Source organism: Crinia signifera, chromosome 5 (assembly GCF_055691185.1).
Source record: "Crinia signifera chromosome 5, ASM5569118v1, whole genome shotgun sequence".
NCBI classification, from domain to species: domain Eukaryota; kingdom Metazoa; phylum Chordata; class Amphibia; order Anura; family Myobatrachidae; genus Crinia; species Crinia signifera.
This window is the reverse complement of record NC_139221.1, coordinates 54746150-54765172: the sequence shown is the minus strand read 5'-3', so window position 1 is coordinate 54765172 and position 19023 is coordinate 54746150. Positions and strand designations below refer to the sequence as shown.

Sequence of the window (19023 nt, the reverse complement as noted above, 5' to 3'; positions counted from 1 at the left end):
GTGCCAGTAACACTAGGCAGGATAAGTCCTGACAGAAGTTGGAGATAACTGGACCAGGCAGCAATAGGAAATCACTGGACCGGCATAATAGAACCAGAGGGGACTGTATCAGGCTAGAATCAGAGGTGATCTGCCAAGTGCTGTAGAGCGGACCATAGGATGACCAGGAACTGGACTGGAATTGGTGAACTGCAGAATACTGTAGAGTGGACTGGAAAATGACCAGGAACTGGACTAGAGTTGGAGGACTAAAGTGTAGCTACTGTGCAGTGACTGGTGAGCGTCAGGATACAGCTGAATGGCAAGATTACCCGAAGCTGCACAGCAGAGATGTAGCAGACAGCAACTAGATAGCTGGATGCAGCTCATAGAGAGCAGGTAGTGGGAAGCAGCCGGAAGCCAGACTACGGCAGCGGTACTGATGGTGGCAGAAACTGTGGACAGCTAGGGAGCTGTACTGTCACAGAGTAATGACTGGAAACAGGAATTATGAAACTGTGGAATAACCATACAGGATGCAAGGTATCAGAATATAGTAGCGTCGTTGCTGATGGCAACTTCTGAGTTTGAGAGCAGGATCTTAATCCCCCGGCCTGAATAAATTTCACACACTATGCAAATTCCGTTTCTACCAGCGCACTGAATAAAGGGTTTGACTAGCTACAATACACGGGATCTGACTAGGACCCCATAAATTTCAAACATATATATAAAAAATCTTGGGTTAGTGCTGCGCTTAGTCTCGTTTGAATGGGTCATTCTAGTGTGAGTTTCATCATGCATATTGGATAATTATGGACATAGGTGCCGATTTATGTTTTTGCTGGTGGGTGCTCATGCCAAAAATATAGAGGAGTGGCTTCTTGGGGAAGGGGTGTGGCCACAAAATAATACCAATTAATATTATGGAGCACAGTTGTCTCCAATGTTCAAATCAGCACCTATGATTATGGATGACACAATAGTAATTCTGAATTGAGTTTACTTAAAAAGGTGATTGTTAACAATAATAATAATAGCTAAACATTACACGTATGGCAATAAAATTATGCCTACAGATAATGTTGATATGTGTCATGCTCTGTACACCGGGCCCTGGGCGTGTGTGTCAGATCGTGGCATCAATCTCCTGGTCTGTATGTGGTAGAGACCAATGTCCAAACTCGCTTACTAATCTTTCTTCAGATCAGTGTCTTAACTCAGTCCTTATTGTCTTTAAATGTTAACTGTTTGCGGCGTCCCACCAAACAGCTGATAAAGATGATAAAGATAAGGATAAATGGTAAATGTAAAAAGTTCTTCGGGTACCCCTTTAATTTTCTTTAGACAGCCAGCTTACACCCTCTTGTGCGGTCTTCGGAGGAGAGGGGACCGGTGCAGCTTTGGGCGCGGGTGTCTCTCTGGTAGTCTGCGGGTAGCAGAGGTGCCGTACGAGTGTTAGTACACTCTGTGCGCCAGTCGCCGCTGTTACCCGATAGCTACTGGGACAATGATGGCAGCCTAAGTGCAGGCTGAATGAATCCAGGCAGAATACACTGAAATTCTATGAACAACAGGACAAACACCCAGGTTCATGACAGTTAGCCTGTGTCCTGTGCTGCGGCAGCGGCTGATCCCCAGGCACGGCAGTCGGCGCATATCTTATATACAAGTTTACATGTACTGTATGCTGATCCAGTATGTGCTGGCCGGTTCCTCAATGCAGTCTTTGGTCAGTGCTGTAGCCCAAGGGCAGCACTCGCCGCTGTTTGGTAGGCTTTACTTGACTAAAATAACTAAATGTGATTCAATAGAAATTGCCATTTTTAGTGTGATCCTTAGTTGGTAATGGAATCTTAGATGTTTAACAACTGTTAGAAGTCTAAATTTTAATTATAATAATGCATACATTACTCTATGGAGGGTGTCAGGAAAGGTGGGGAGCCCAATTATTTCAGGGCTAATGACAACTTATTTGGTGGGCGGAGTGAGCGTTAACCTACTGGTGTTGTTTGCTAAAAGTAAATATAGATGGTGCTGTTTGAGAAGGAAACGGAAAGAAACAAATGGAGTGTTAACAACTAATTTATTAATAAAATGTAACCTTACAAGAGCCGGTGTGTAATAATGCCTCTCAGGCTTAGGGTGATTCCGTAGAACCCCCTTACAATCTCATAGGTTCTTGCACACACCCTGACTCAGCGGGACGCCGCTAGTAGGGATAAACTGTGACACCCACAAGACATTTCCATTTTGAAGTATATGGAGAAGGCATAGGTTCCAATGAACCTATGAGATTTTAAGGGGGCTCTAAGGAATCGCCCTAAGCCTGAGAGGCACCTCACCACCCACCCAGTACACCCTGACTTCAGAGTACCAATTTTTCCTCCACAAATCACCAGGAGAGACCATAGGTCCTGGGCTCAGGACCCACGGGAGCATAAAGCGGTCTAGGAAAGACACTCGGAAACCCGTTTGGGAATCTCTCCTGGTGACATTTGTCCAGGAAATTTCACTCAATTGGGGACCCCTAATAGGTGCATACCAAGCACCACGTAGTACCACACAAGGTATCTGCCCACTGGGTGACTTAGAAACCCATCTGAAATTATTACACACCGGCTCTTGTAAGGTTACATTTTATTAATAAATTAGTTCTTAACACTCCATTTGTTTCTTTTCATTTCCTTCTCAAACAGCACCATCTATATTTACTTTTGGCAAACAACACCAGTAGGTTAGCGCTCACTCCACCCACCAAATATATTTAATTTGTTAAAAGGGACCGGGATACCCTTATGAATGAGCAGCACCTACGAACAATTTAATACACCTAAGGTGAGCGCAGTGTACCTTCACCAATCGCTAATGACAACTTATGTTCCTGTTGTGGTTCTTTGTTGAATTATAGCAATGCAGTAGGGCTAGAGATCGGCTAAGGTCCAGATATCAAGAACATTCTGTTCTCAGAGTAAATTATTTTATTGCTTCCTTACCTCATTGGATGAGAATAAGAAAGAGGAGGTCTATTTTATAATATAACTTAAGTGTAACATTCCACACTAGTGGACCCATCCTGCGCATATGCAGGATGGGTCAAGTGATCGTATAGTGATCGCATAGCATAACTTTGAACGTCTTTGCAGTGCAAGGTGGTCACAATGGCCCTTATTCTGATCGGTGCGTACTTTCCCGAATTCTTTCGGATCGCGTTTTTTAGCCGTCTGCGCATGCGTGGGGAACGCCATGCGCATGTGCCACGCATGGTCTCCGTACTTGTTCTCACTAATATCGTACAGAAATGTGCACCGCAATCAGTCGGCCAATATGGGTGTGTTATGGGCGTCATGCGGAATGACACAGGGGCGTAGTTTCAAAGTGGGCTAAACTGGGCGGAAACATGGGCGGACACGGGGGAGTACACATATTTTGGTAGGCGTGCATTCGGACAGCACGCCGAATGCACGCAAACAAAAAGGGAAGAAATGTGCGGTGTCCAAAAGGCTAGTATTGCTTAGCGGACACCACTCGGTCATGCGCTAGGCAATCGGAACGCCTAATCAGGACGGACGCACCTCAACCAATGTCAGCTGAACACAATACAATCACCTACTTTACTCATTACTTGTTAATTACACGCTTCTCACTGCTTCAATTAGAACCATTGCAGCTTAAAGGGAACATTACATGCTGCACTTGTCACACACTTTTACACTGCAAATAATGAACACAACTTAATATTAATAATACTAATACACATGTCTCTTCTGCATGTATCAATTAATACAGACATTTGTGGGGCCAAAATAACATTTATTAAAGAAACTTAGAAAATAATTTCGAAACCATCACAAAATAAATGGTACCATAACAGGACTAAAAGTAAATAATATATAATAAATAGCCACAGCAGAATCATTAGGAACACATCAGGTGGCTTCACAACAAAAGTAGAGCACCAACACTTCAAGTACAGCACACAGTAATGCTAGCCAAAACTGGGCAACAGGGGAACCAAACATGACATTTGAACCGCGGGCAAATGTGGTGACCCTCGGCACGGATTTTGACACAGGATGCTGACACACATAGCTCAATGGAAGATTTGGGAAGACATAACGGTGGAGATTAATGGGGACACAAGTTCATTTGCGGGCACGTTTGCCCCTGGCAGGCTCCTTGCCACGTGCAGCAGCTCTTCGGCCTCGCCCACGGCCAGAGTCAGATGGTGGGTCACGTGGAGCACATGCTGGGGAGGGGGTGGATCTTCTTCCCCCTCTGGCAGCAGGGAGTGATGATGGTGGTAATGCACCAGAAACGGGTGACATTAGGACCCTATTGGTGGTAACTAGCTCCACCATAAGTTCATTATGGCGGAGGAGGAGTTCATTTTGCCTCAGGGCTTGATCAGCCAGCACCTGCAGGCTAGCAGCAATAGCCTGCATGCTCGCAGCAATACTCTGCTGGCTGGTGGTCAAACCCTGCAGCACCTCCTCGGCCCTACGCACCAGCTCTGATGCCGAGTCTCCCTGCTGCACAATACTTTCTAGCACATGCCCCCACGTGGACAATTCAGCCGCGGACATTGCCGGCTGCTGCTGCACGGGCCTGCTACTGGGGCCAGGTGGCACAGACTCCACAACCTCCTCAAGAGATTCTTGACCAAGCGGTGGGGATGCTGTTGAAGGAGAAAATACCAATTACCACACATTCAATGCAAAATTCAAAACATCTACTTATGGCCTGGCAAATAATTACCTTCAAGCGTAGAAGCCTTCCGCTGGGGACTCGCTGTCTATGGTGCTCACCCCCCGGACCTCCTCCACTGCAATGCAGCACTGTGCCATCTCTTCCAGGGGGGTGAGCTGCAGCTTTGCAGGCATGGGGCCAGCCCCAGAGGTGTGGCTGTGTTCCCACCGCTGGGTCAATTTCTTCTTGAGGTTCCCTTTGAAGTCGTGCCACCTGCAATCAAAGTGTACATATTAATACATGTCACTCCTCATGTTTGCTGTAGCACCCATTGCAATCTGAAACATAATACAACATGTGCCTACTGACACCAAACTTAGATTATATTCATTTTTAAAAACAACCCTTAGAAGATACAACCACAGTCACCCTACAATAACTATCAATTCAATGTCATGGCAAACATGTCTGTGCCTCCAAGCAACGTGCCCACCCATTGACCAACTCCATCTAATATTGAATGTAAACATTACTGGACTTGTACTGCTCAAATGTAACACAAATGTACTTGCCTCTTCTTAACGTGCTCCGCCTCACGAACTTGTGGAGCCACTGCATTAATCTCCGCCGTTATCTCCTCCCAGATCTTCCATCTCCTTGTGTGTGTCAACTTTACCGCTGGGCACTCTATCAAATCACGTGCCCGGGTCACCAGGATGTCAAGCTCCTGCGGTTCATATGCCATGTTTCTTGTGGTTGGTTCCTCTGTTGCCCGACTGCGGCCACGGGCACGGCCACTGGCACCGCCACTGCCACTGGCACTGCCACGGCCACGGCCACCGGTTGCTGTACTTGAAGTGCTGGCCTGGCTACTCTGTTGGGAAGCTACCTGCTGTGTTCCCAATGATTCTGCTGATGCTGAGGATGGGCCAGCTGCTGATTGGCCTGATGTTGATGGCCCATCTGGCTGCTCTGGGTTAAGGGGGACATAGGTGGTGTTGGCCTCCATGCGGGACAAGAGATTCTGCACCACCTGTTCTTCCTCTGACTCTGAGCCAGCCATGTTTCCAACAACTGTTTGCCTTTCTAGGACAACTTTAAATACTATTTCTGTAATTGGCGTTAATCAGCTGCAACCTGCGTTCCGTACGGCCGCGTTCCGTACGGCAGCGTCAACCGTGCGGCGCATACGGCACGCCCCTTGGTGTGGATAAATATTTCACAAAAACCTGGCAAACTGAGTAAGTCTGATTTAGTAGCTAAATGCAGATTTCAACACCAAAGACCAAATAAAACTGAGGTCACACATGAAATGTATATTTGAATGTACATCTGTACTGTGCACTTGTTTGGTATGTAGTACAACTGACACTACCCATTCCATATGTAAATCCAGTCCACCACTTAGCCACAAGTAATCAGTGCTAGCATCCAAATCACATGTGAAAGCACTCCAAATTCAGGCTGGATGCTACCTACTTTTCATTCCACCTCTGTAGTATGGGCCAGTAGAAGGTAAGTGTACACATGGCAGCATGGCCTAATTTGGGGAAAAGGTCTGCCACTATTTGCTATGTTTCTGCTGCATAGCTTTCATTATAAAATAGCTGTTTAGTACCTTGTTGAGTTAGGTGTAAGTGTCTAGTGATGCAGACTATTTCACCTGTTGCTTATACCCATGTTTGGTGAATGTTATAGATTATGGGCCGTATTCAATCCCTTGCGAAATCCATTTTTTCTCTAAAAAATTTCGTTTTTTCGCGACGAAAAGACTTCGTGTATTCAATGTTGTGATTTTTCACGCATGCGAAAGTTTTAAGTTTCGCTTGCATTTCGCTTATTTCGCTTGGTCAAACCCTTACATTTCGTGGTTTTTTTTATAGATTTTTTCGCTTTTTCGCACAAATGTATTCAATCGTGAGATGACGAAATTGTTATCTGCACATGTTTGATCCGTTTCTCCATTTTCATTTCGACGCCCAATGGGTCACGAATACAAATTTTTATTGAGTGATGCCTCCTTTTAACCTCCGGAACCTAAACATTCTTGTTGGAGAAATGTTTGCCTCTTTGAAAGTTGCTGTTTTCCTAAGAAGGGGCATATATAAATTGTTATTAATACACTTGATTTCCCATCATGCATTGGTAAAGCACATGTTATTTTTTCCCAAGATGCTGTTCACCCCTCACAGTGCCTCACTCCTACGTTTGGGACTTCAGGGAGTAGCAGCTTATTGCAGTCAGCTGTATTTGGAAGCGTTTTTTTAGGGCAATTTGCGTTTTTGGAGAAGAAATAATTATTTTTCAATCACTGCCTACAATAATGGAGTATTTTGCTGACTTGATTGTGATGTTCATGGTCCTATCGACATACATGCTGCGATGCAAACATCGTCGCCTGGCACGTGGATATCAGCATCATGGTCAGGGGCGTAGATATCAGCATCGTGGTCAGCATCTGTCTACATTTGGTGAGTCAGTGCGTGTTTCAATTCCACGTCCACGCCAGTATCGTACTAGGCGTGTACTGGACGGTCTCTCTGAGGCGGAAGTGATAGGTACCTTTCGCTTATCGTCTCAGGATATCTATTCGCTGTATGATCTGTTGGAAGCTGACCTGGAACCTCGGGTACGGTCAAATCATGCAGTCAGTGGTTTCCAGAAACTACTGGCTGCATTGCAATTTTTTGCGTCAGGCACCTTCCAGCCTACTTTGTCCCAGACATGCGGTTTTTCTCAGCCAACAATGTCACGCTGTTTGTCCCAGGTCATAAAAGCTTTCCGTAAATTAACGACCCAGGTTATAAAATTCCCAGACACTGACAGCGAATGGAATGAGATCAAATTTGGTTTCTTTCAAAAATGGAAATTCCCCAATGTGTTGGGCGCGATAGACTGCACCCATGTGCGACTCACACCTCCCAGGGAATCGGAAGAATGTTATCGGAATCGAAAACACTTCCATTCCCTCAATGTACAGATGGTGTGTGATTCCACAATGAGATTATTGGACATTTGTGTGGGTTTCCCTGGGTCGACCCACGACTCCTTCGTTTTAAGCCAGTCATCTCTATTCCTGGACTTTGAGGAAGGTCGAATGCCAGATGGCTGGCTGTTGGGTATGTAAGTTTTCATTATTTTTTTTAAGTTGCTACTGTAATTAAAAAAGTTTAATACCTTTTCAATTATCCCTTTTAGGTGATGCGGGTTATCCGAATAAACCTTGGCTGTTGACCCCATTACCTGATCCTGTAGGTGATGCCGAAAGAAGATACCAGGAGGTTCACATTGCATCGAGGGGTGTAATTGAAAGGACCTTCGGTGTACTTAAGAGCCGGTTCAGGTGTTTAGATATCTCCGGCGGGACCCTCTTATATTCACCGGGAAAAGTTTGCGGCATTATTAATGCCTGTTGCATTCTGCATAATATCTGTGTCGCAAGACGTTTGCCGGTGAATATTCATGCTGGTGTTAGCCAGGATGGGGATCTTTCTTCGGTATTATCTGTGGGTATGGACGAAGGAGCAGAGACCAGAAGGCATCTTATTGACACCTTCTTCTCATGTGAGTATATACAAATCATCTGTACACAAACACACACACATAGATATCTATATATCTATATATCTATATATATATATAGATATATATATATATAAATATATCATTTATCTACATAAATGTTATTTACCTTTTATTTTACAGAGTTTGTTCTTGATGGAGTTCATTACAGTTCATTGAGTTTGTATTCCCAGTTGCTGTTATTACTGTTTCGTGGTTGGAAGTTTTATTTAAAAGTCCTCTAAAGTGATAATAAATTTCAAAAGATTGTTCATTATGCAGGTGAGATGTGATCTATTTACATTTTTGTTGATTGAAAATTCATATGTCCTGTTTTACATTTTCACATACTTTCCATACAGGTTGTTGGTGGTTATCCCTTTCTATTGTCTGCTTTTAAGGATGTTTCTGTGGAAGCCTGGTTACCTTGGATGAGTGATCTCATCTCCGTCTAATCTGGTGAGTTAGCCATATTCCAAAACTGTGTAGGGGATTCCGGTGTCAAGACTCCTACCCATCCAAACAGTCAATAACCTGTGCCCCCCGTCTGTTTTCCCTTGCAGGATGTGCTGTGTGGCTGCCGGACCTGCTCAGTTATGACCCTTCTGCCTGCTCACCTTTACGGATGGATCTGTTGACGGTGGGATTATCTGCTCCTCTGCTGATGAAATTGGTGAGTATGCTAATCTGAACCCCTGCCCCCCTGTAAAGTGTGTGCGCTCTGTGCGCATGGGAATCCGGTGTCAAGACTCCTAACCAACCAAACAGTCAATAACCTGTGCCCCCCGTCTGTTTTCCCTTGCAGGATGTGCTGTGTGGCTGCCGGACCTGCTCAGTTATGACCCTTCTGCCTGCTCACCTTTACGGATGGATCTGTTGACGGTGGGATTATCTGCTCCTCTGCTGATGAAATTGGTGAGTATGCTAATCTGAACCCCTGCCCCCCTGTAAAGTGTGTGCGCTCTGTGCGCATGGGAATCCGGTGTCAAGACTCCTAACCAACCAAACAGTCAATAACCTGTGCCCCCCGTCTGTTTTCCCTTGCAGGATGTGCTGTGTGGCTGCCGGACCTGCTCAGTTATGACCCTTCTGCCTGCTCACCTTTACGGATGGATCTGTTGACGGTGGGATTATCTGCTCCTCTGCTGATGAAATTGGTGAGTATGCTAATCTGAACCCCTGCCCCCCTGTAAAGTGTGTGCGCTCTGTGCGCATGGGAATCCGGTGTCAAGACTCCTAACCAACCAAACAGTCAATAACCTGTGCCCCCCGTCTGTTTTCCCTTGCAGGATGTGCTGTGTGGCTGCCGGACCTGCTCAGTTATGACCCTTCTGCCTGCTCACCTTTACGGATGGATCTGTTGACGGTGGGATTATCTACTCCTCTGCTGATGAAATTGGTGAGTATGCTAATCTGAACCCCTGCCCCCCTGTAAAGTGTGTGCGCTCTGTGCGCATGGGAATCCGGTGTCAAGACTCCTAACCAACCAAACAGTCAATAACCTGTGCCCCCCGTCTGTTTTCCCTTGCAGGATGTGCTGTGTGGCTGCCGGACCTGCTCAGTTATGACCCTTCTGCCTGCTCACCTTTACGGATGGATCTGTTGACGGTGGGATTATCTGCTCCTCTGCTGATGAAATTGGTGAGTATGCTAATCTGAACCCCTGCCCCCCTGTAAAGTGTGTGCGCTCTGTGCGCATGGGAATCCGGTGTCAAGACTCCTAACCAACCAAACAGTCAATAACCTGTGCCCCCCGTCTGTTTTCCCTTGCAGGATGTGCTGTGTGGCTGCCGGACCTGCTCAGTTATGACCCTTCTGCCTGCTCACCTTTACGGATGGATCTGTTGACGGTGGGATTATCTGCTCCTCTGCTGATGAAATTGGTGAGTATGCTAATCTGAACCCCTGCCCCCCTGTAAAGTGTGTGCGCTCTGTGCGCATGGGAATCCGGTGTCAAGACTCCTAACCAACCAAACAGTCAATAACCTGTGCCCCCCGTCTGTTTTCCCTTGCAGGATGTGCTGTGTGGCTGCCGGACCTGCTCAGTTATGACCCTTCTGCCTGCTCACCTTTACGGATGGATCTGTTGACGGTGGGATTATCTGCTCCTCTGCTGATGAAATTGGTGAGTATGCTAATCTGAACCCCTGCCCCCCTGTAAAGTGTGTGCGCTTCCGTTCATAAAAAATGTCAGGAAACAGAGGTTAATATTCTTCCTTACCATATAACTTGATTTACGGATGACATTTTGGCAAAACGTGATTCATTTATCTATATTTTATTCTTGAAATTAAACTTTGTCCAAAGGGGTGGCCTGGAAAATCTTCTGAAAATGTAGGCTGCTGTTATTTAAATTAGATTTGTAACCTCTAGTTCCAGGCAAGGTAATCTGGAAATGTCCACAAACCCACACTCCCATAGATATTACCTTTCTCTGTTGTTAGCACATGCCCAATTAAAGTATGGGTCTCTGATATGTAGCTATGTAGGTAGTACAATATTTACAAATACACATCTGCAGACATGTGATCTTGTGGCAACCTTTGCATTTTTTTATGCACTGGTTAAAGCATTGCGCATGCTGGGGGCATAATCAAGGATAACCTAGTTACACTGCACACTAATTTTCCTGTGCCACCTAAACATCTGTATTATTATTTATCCATCTTATCTGCTCCAAGTATATTCTGTCATTCACCAACACTCATTGCAAATGTAGCAATCGTTCTTTTCGCACATCTGACCAAAACCAAACCATATTTCCTGATTTTTTTTTTATTAAAAAAAAAAACTTGTACGCTGGTGGCTGTAAAGATATTTCCAATAGTGCAAGTTGGTCATCCTGAGTAACTGATGATGCTGAACAAGCTTTTTTTTATTCTGTCACTCTAAAATGAGGTATCACCTATAAGCGATATCACATGCACATTACTATTGTAGCCAGACATTAAACTTTTCAAGCGTACTCATATTTCTGCTTGTTGACAGAAAATTTAACATTATTACGATTATTTTTTATAAATGCTGTTATTTCGTCAAAAATTCTAACATTTGCGAACTTCTTCTGTCTTTAAAGGGTGTTGTCTTCAGAATATTGAAATGAACCTCAACATTGTACTGCAGTTCAAAGCGGACCATCGAACCCAAATTTTGAAAAAGTCAAAGAGATTTTAAAACAAATTTGTTCCAGAAAAAATAAAATTAAAACTGGTTAAACTTTGAAAGAAATTCTTGTTTTCTTCACAATTCCTCAAATGGACATCTGAAATGATATTGATAAAGCGTTAAACAAATTGCTGTTGTGTGGGTAAAAAGTGAGTACAAGCAGATACAGCTGAAAAGGCCATTAACACATCCCAACATGGCAGTACCTTGTACTTCTTCTCACCTACATTCCATTGTGGGATGTGGGTGAGAACTCGCACAAAGGGCACTGCCGTGATGGAATGGGAAGTGTGGGTACAAGCAGATACAGCTGAAAAGGCCATTAACACATCCCAACATGGCAGTACCTTGTACTTCTTCTCACCTACATTCCATTATGGGATGTGGGTGAGAACTCGCACAAAGGGCACTGCCGTGATGGAATGGGAAGTGTGGGTACAAGCAGATACAGCTGAAAAGGCCATTAACACATCCCAACCTGGCAGTACCCTGTACTTCTTCTCACCTACATTCCATTATGGGATGTGGGTGAGAACTCGCACAAAGGGCACTGCCGTGATGGAATGGGAAGTGTGGGTACAAGCAGATACAGCTGAAAAGGCCATTAACACATCCCAACATGGCAGTACCCTGTACTTCTTCTCACCTACATTCCATTATGGGATGTGGGTGAGAACTCGCACAAAGGGCACTGCCGTGATGGAATGGGAAGTGTGGGTACAAGCAGATACAGCTGAAAAGGCCATTAACACATCCCAACATGGCAGTACCCTGTACTTCTTCTCACCTACATTCCATTATGGGATGTGGGTGAGAACTCACACAAAGGGCACTGCCGTGATGGAATGGGAAGTGTGGGTACAAGCAGATACAGGTGAAAAGGCCATTAACACATCCCAACATGGCAGTACCTTGTACTTCTTCTCACCTACATTCCATTATGGGATGTGGGTGAGAACTCGCACAAAGGGCACTGCCGTGATGGAATGGGAAGTGCTCAAAAGGATATTTTTCCAAAAATTAGATGGACAAAAATGTTACCCTATTCTGGTGGTATAATACACTCCTCTTCATTTTCAGCGATCTTTGAAGCCAGCTTCTCAGTCGTGGAAGGTGATTGTATTGGTTGCACAGATACTGTTGCTGTTGGAGGATAACGGCCCGGTGGCAACATTCCTGGAAACCCCGTATACATTTGTGAATATGAATAGGTTGCTGAACCTGCTGTAAGGGCAGTGGTCTTTCGTTCTAACTGTTGATGACTTGTTTGAGCATGCTGTGAATCCGATCTACGTTGAGCTTTATTGGCCATGTTCTCAACAATCAATTTTAAAGATGTGGCAATCAAAACAGAACTTGATGCTGTCTGACGTTGGCATTCTGCCATCACATTCAAATATGTTGCAGAATGTTGATTTGCCTCTGAAATTAGCATTAGACTACTTGCTTGACATGATGTGTTTTCTACTAATTTGTTAAGCGCAGTCGCCATGATTATCATAATATCCTGAGATGCTTTGTTGTCTTTTTGACGGTTAACTTCATTCTCTTGCACTGTGGTAATTAATTCTGTTAATGAAGTTTCCAGGCTACCCATACTTTGCTGTAAAAGAGTGTGGAATGATTTGTGTCGATCCTGCATTTGATCAGAGAGAGCAAGGATGTGCTGATATTCTGCATCTGGAATCTCTTTGCTAGTTGTTACTTGCACCCTTGGCTGTCTTGCTGTGAATAAAGTTAAACAAATTACAGTTATATGGTTTAATAAGTAATTTAAGAGTTTTTTAGATGAATGTTATTTATCAAAACACTAATTACCAATTGGTGTAGAAGCTGCTTGATGCTCATCATTCTCTTCATTGGAATTATTTCCGATCAAATCTGGACTAAAACATGGATCAATACAGGAGGACATTCCTGCAATGTTCATTGGATTGTCATCTATAAATAAAATTATAAATTGAGTTGTTTCAATATATATATATATATATATATATATATATATATATATATATATATATGTACACCATGGACATTCAACTGTGGAAAAATAAATATTGTACCTTCAGTCGGTGTTGGTGCATTTTCTACTGAATCAACACTGTTTCCTCGTGATTTACTTTGATGCAAATCTCTTGATGATGTTTGTTTTTCAGGTAAACTTGCTTCAAAACCCTGGAAAGTAGTCTCCGCTGAACTTAAAAAACAACTTGGTATGCTTAGCATTTCTTGGGTTCTACTGGGTGTAAAGGCGTTCTTTTGAAGTGCTGTTACAGCTGTTTCATTACAAATGCTTTGACCAATAACTGGACGATCATCTGCAAATATAATTTAAAAAATCAATATCATTTAGAAGAAATACTTATGAAATTATTATGTAACAATATCAGGTCAATAAGCACTGATTTTTTTTTCTAGTAGTTCAAAACACCACCCATCAACAAAGTATATTGTGTAGACAGCGTTGCATAGCCGAGCACTTTGCAACGCCATCATAAATGCTGTTCATCTGCGAAAATAACCTGCAGACGAATAGCTTTCCAGGTGACATTGACGCAGTATAGCGTGTGGCAGCACACAATGGGCAGCCATACATACTTGAGAATTTGGCTTAAACCTCAGTTTCGATCAAGTTTCATCTCAGACCAGAGTGTTTGGGTCATACCTGAAACTTGAAGTGTAAAATAAAATTGTATTTACCTATTTGCCTTCTTTTATTGTTTCTGTCTTTCATTACAGATCCTCTTTTCCTTCTGGAAGGCTCCTCTTCGTGCACAAAATCTCCCTGACGTCTGGAGTCAATTCTGCCTGCTACGCCTGTAACCATGATTGGGTTTAATCTTTTTTTTATAACTTCCTCCCATGAAAGCCAATTCACTTTCAGTTCCGGCCCTCCACCGGTCCCCATTTCGTGCCTTCGTTGAATTCCTAATTTTTTTTTAGTTTGACGACGGCAGTCGTTATATCTCTTCATGCAATGCTTTGCATCCCTGCGTATTCCAGAAATCGATGTTACTTTCTCAGCAATTGTGTTCCATATTTTTCTTTTTTGTCTAGGAGCAGTAGTTTGTGCCCTTGGCCCGAATAGCATGTCGTAGTAACGATCAACTAAATCAACTAAGGCAAAGCTTTCTGACTCATTGAAACGGATTCCTCTCTGCATCTTCTTGCAGTTTTCTTCTGCAGATCCATCTCCGGGAGAATTATGTGATCCACCTGCATCTGAATTTCCATCATTATCACGATTGCCTGTATGCCTTGGAGCTTGTGGTTCTGTACAACGTATTTCATGTTGGTGACCATCTTCTTGACGCCTGTGTCGAACAGTTGTATCATGCCTACGGGAATGGGTTTCTTCATTTTGCTAATAAAAAAGATACAAAGCCAAAATATTAGCATCATTCTTTTGAAATAAAAACAAGAAGTATACAGTATTTAACTTACTTTGGTTTGAGAATTTGCAGAAGTATTTTCCTTTCGGCGAGATGATGATATTTTTGATCGCCACAATCTAAATTCTTCACTGTCCTCCCAAGCATTATCAAATCTTCCTAGCGATTCCTCAGATGTCGAATTTTCAGAAAGATGAGGGCTTCTCATTCTTGAAGTCTGCGTAAATAATGTACACATGCAGCCATTGAAACAATAAATATAAAATCAATGTAAAATAACAGGTAAAGTCGGACAACAATTGTGACATGCCTATAAGAAAATGAAAATTAATTAAATACATTTAATGGACAGTGCATGCGAATGCAATAGTGGGGTGGTACAAATTGAGGAGAACATTACCTTTCTTTTGGACTTCCTTAATTTGTTGCATTCTTTTGTGCTTGGACCGGGCACATTGTTTTCCTCTGTGTCTTGCCCTGACTCATTGGATAACCTCAGGGAATCATCCGAATGTGCTTCCTGCTCATTGAAATGTCTTTGAGAGTTCCTCAACATTTCTATGAATGAAAGTGAAATATGTTCAATCTCAACTTATCACACTAATGTTTGTTGGAAAAAAAACAGGGACAATGACAATATTCACCCCACATGGTACCCCAAAGACATCATTCAGCAGCCCTGCAGCCCCCAAACAAACCTTACAAGCAGAGTACAGTAGGTTAAGAGCCACACCCTGATGTGTGGTGGATAAAAAACAGGGACAATGACAATATTCACCCCACATGGTACCCCAAAGACATCATTCAGCAGCCCTGCAGCCCCCAAACAAACCTTACTAGCAGAGTACAGTAGGTTAAGAGCCACACCCTGATGTGTGGTGGCAAAAAAACAGGGACAATGACAATATTCACCCCACATGGTACCCCAAAGACATCATTCAGCAGCCCTGCAGCCCCCAAACAAACCTTACAAGCAGAGTACAGTAGGTTAAGAGCCACACCCTGATGTGTGGTGGCAAAAAAACAGGGACAATGACAATATTCACCCCACATGGTACCCCAAAGACATCATTCAGCAGCCCTGCAGCCCCCAAACAAACCTTACAAGCAGAGTACAGTAGGTTAAGAGCCACACCCTGATGTGTGGTGGCAAAAAAACAGGGACAATGACAATATTCACCCCACATGGTACCCCAAAGACATCATTCAGCAGCCCTGCAGCCCCCAAACAAACCTTACAAGCAGAGTACAGTAGGTTAAGAGCCACACCCTGATGTGTGGTGGATAAAAAACAGGGACAATGACAATATTCACCCCACATGGTACCCCAAAGACATCATTCAGCAGCCCTGCAGCCCCCAAACAAACCTTACAAGCATAGTACAGTAGGTTAAGAGCCACACCCTGATGTGTGGTGGATAAAAAACAGGGACAATGACAATATTCACCCCACATGGTACCCCAAAGACATCATTCAGCAGCCCTGCAGCCCCCAAACAAACCTTACTAGCAGTGTACAGTAGGCTAAGAGCCACACCCTGATCTTTGGCGCAAAAAAAGGACACCCCAAACCTGCACATAAAACAGCAAACCGCAATTTCACAAAAAACATACATTCTAAAATTACATTTTAGAATTGTCAAATCTATCAAACCGGCCACCCCAAAACTGGAATTCATCCCTGCACACTTGTCATCATAAAAAACATTTGCAAACAAAATAAAACAATTACATTACACTCAGTTTTAAAAAAAAGGTTAACCTCAAGACCGCGAGTGATTCCAGTGCTCTGCCTTCGTTTGGATATGCTTTTCCAGCACACAGTCCACGATACAAATCAGCGCTCCGCAGTGTTCCAAAATGGAGGGTAAACTACGCAGTACACTACGCAGTACTCTTCCTTATATAGTAAACGGGCGAGGCTGGGTAGCGAAAACGAAACGCCCAGTTTTCACTTCATTGGTTAGTTTACGCATTTAGGCGTTCCACGAAAACGAAACTTTGAATACACGAAAAATCGAAATTAGTAATCGCGTCACTGTACCGAAAGAAGAGAAAGGTGCGAAAAATCGTAAACATAACCATTTTCGCACAACATTGAATACGGCCCTTAATATAATGTGTTTCCATCTTAGTTTACACTGTCTGTTTAGGATGGGTGTGCGATGCAATGGGTTAGCCGTCTGTTCGGGCGCATACACGCTGTTAGTGTAAAAATGAACAATAAAGTTAATACCAAATATCACTCTGACCAACCAATGACAGCACATGATTGTTTGATTTGTGCCATTGCTAAAATGGCTGCCTACCAGCGAGCACAGCCCTTCTCCACTGCGGAGCTGATGTCGCTGGTGGCAGTGATGGAGAGGAGACTGGGCCAGGCAGGCCCCTTCATCACTAATCGGGACAAGCGCCGGGCATATGTTGCGGCCCGGCGCCGCATATTCGCCCGCACTCATGTGCGGAGGACCATCGCCCAACTGGAGAGGCGATGGTCCGACCTGCGGAGGCGGGAGCCGGAGCCGCTGCAGGCTCTGAGGCGGCGCCTTCAACGCTGTAAGTATTTTCGCAAAATACATATAATTGACAGTGGCCAGGATTCGGTCTGCTTCAAAAGTGATAAAATGGAGAGTAATAAACAGGCAGCCAATCAGCTCCTACCTGGCATTTTTCAACTACAGTCTGTGACATGACAGGAAGGAGCTGATTGACTGCGTGTTTATCACTCTACATTGTATAACTTTTGAAGGCTAGTGCATCTAGGCCAGTGAGTGTTTGCATTTTCACATTATTTAATATTAATATTACATGAGGTCAATTGGGTGTTGATGACATAGAAATGCCATATACTATATGTGTGATATATAACACATATATAATGTGGTTATGATATGTACTTGTTAGAGTGATTTCAATGTCAAATGACACTCACCCATTTTGTTTGTTTAACCCACAGCGCGGGAGAGAGCCAGACAGGCCCGTGAGGAGGCCACACAGGAGGCCCAGGAGGTGGCCAGTGAGGAGGACATAGAGGAGGCCCAGGAGGTGGCCAGTGAGGAGGCCACACAGGAGGGCCAGGAGGTGGCCAGTGAGGAGGACATAGAGGAGGCCCAGGAGGTGGCCAGTGAGGAGGACACAGAGGAGGCCCAGGAGGTGGTCACGGAGGAGGACACAGAGGAGGCCCAGGAGGTGTCCCAGGAGGTCGGCCAGGAGGTCGAAGTGGAGGAGGAGGAGGTGACCCTACCCCTCCCCGATTTGCCACCACCTCCCAATGTGGAGGATGAAGAGATGGTGGAGCTGCCTGGCAGGGGTAAGTAGACATAATGCATCATTACTGACTTAGGTACAGTTTGTTATGTCGCACAGCTGATTAAATTTTGCTATAATATAGTAAAGAGTAGTCCAAAAAAATGGGAAACAACAGACACACTTTGGCCTTATAGGGCCATGCTGCAAACGTGCAATCTGGATGCTCATGTAGGTGATGAGTGTTTATTTATGGAGGGTCTTTGTATAGAAGCAACAATAAAACATCAATGGAATATGGGCAGGCCTGATTTATACTGGAGTCCCAAGTGGCCAGTTTGCCTGGGCCCCCCTCTAGCCAGTGGGCCCGTGTTGTTGTCATGTATTTTTGAAAGGTATTATGTAGGATGGATTGACCTTAGAAATTGTTTGGTGTATGGAAGCGGATTAGTGCTGCACTTTCACCTATCTGGCAATGTGACAAGGAATCATGAAGTAATGGGTAGAGGGACTAGGCTAGCATTTTAATGTGGTATCTATTCTATCTCTCTCTATCTCTCTCTCTCTCTATCTCTCTATCTATCTATCTATCTATCTATCATGCAGTTTAGCTATTAAGCAGTAACATGCAGGTATATATGTATGGGTAAATGTGGCATGTTGTAGTGGGTGTATGTTTTGAGTTGAGTGAGGAGTCTTTGGCCAGGACAACTGTGAGTGATCCTCAAGTGTGGTTGTGTTTTTGATATATAGATTGTGAAATGTATATGTCACACAAGTGTGTATGTGTGTGTGTATGTGTGTGTGTGTGTGTGTGTGTATGTGTGTGGTGGCAGCATCATGATCATATATTTGATGCCATTACATACAAGATTGCCTAAGTATTTGTTTGTATGTATGATTTCTCATGGTGTAGGTACTTAGGATTGACTGTACAAGGTGTACGTGAGTAGCATAATTAATGTTGTACCCCCTTTCTCATGCACACAGA

At 44.0% G+C, this 19023-nt stretch overlaps 1 protein-coding gene across 1 annotated transcript; it reads right to left on the bottom strand.

The window, feature by feature from the left end:
* Positions 1-12436: 12436 nt before the first annotated feature.
* LOC146005692 (uncharacterized) lies at positions 12437-15390 on the bottom strand. Its single transcript, XM_083145119.1, has 6 exons — positions 15187-15390; positions 14839-15003; positions 14095-14758; positions 13458-13712; positions 13213-13335; positions 12437-13119 (listed from the first exon to the last, which is right to left on the bottom strand). The coding sequence occupies exons 1-6, from the start codon at positions 15340-15342 to the stop codon at positions 12437-12439; spliced, it is 2046 nt and encodes a 681-aa protein (XP_083001245.1). The 5' UTR covers positions 15343-15390.
* Positions 15391-19023: the final 3633 nt, after the last annotated feature.

Excerpts from the sequence above, each read along its gene's own strand:
- LOC146005692 (XM_083145119.1), bottom strand. The coding sequence starts at position 15,342 with ATGTTGAGGAACTCTCAAAGACATTTCAATGAGCAGGAAGCACATTCG. Across the intron at positions 13,713-14,094 it reads CAATAAAAGAAGGCAAATAG|ATGATCGTCCAGTTATTGGT; the intron begins GTAAATACAATT and ends TTATATTTGCAG. Across the intron at positions 13,336-13,457 it reads TGCACCAACACCGACTGAAG|ATGACAATCCAATGAACATT; the intron begins GTACAATATTTA and ends TTTTATTTATAG.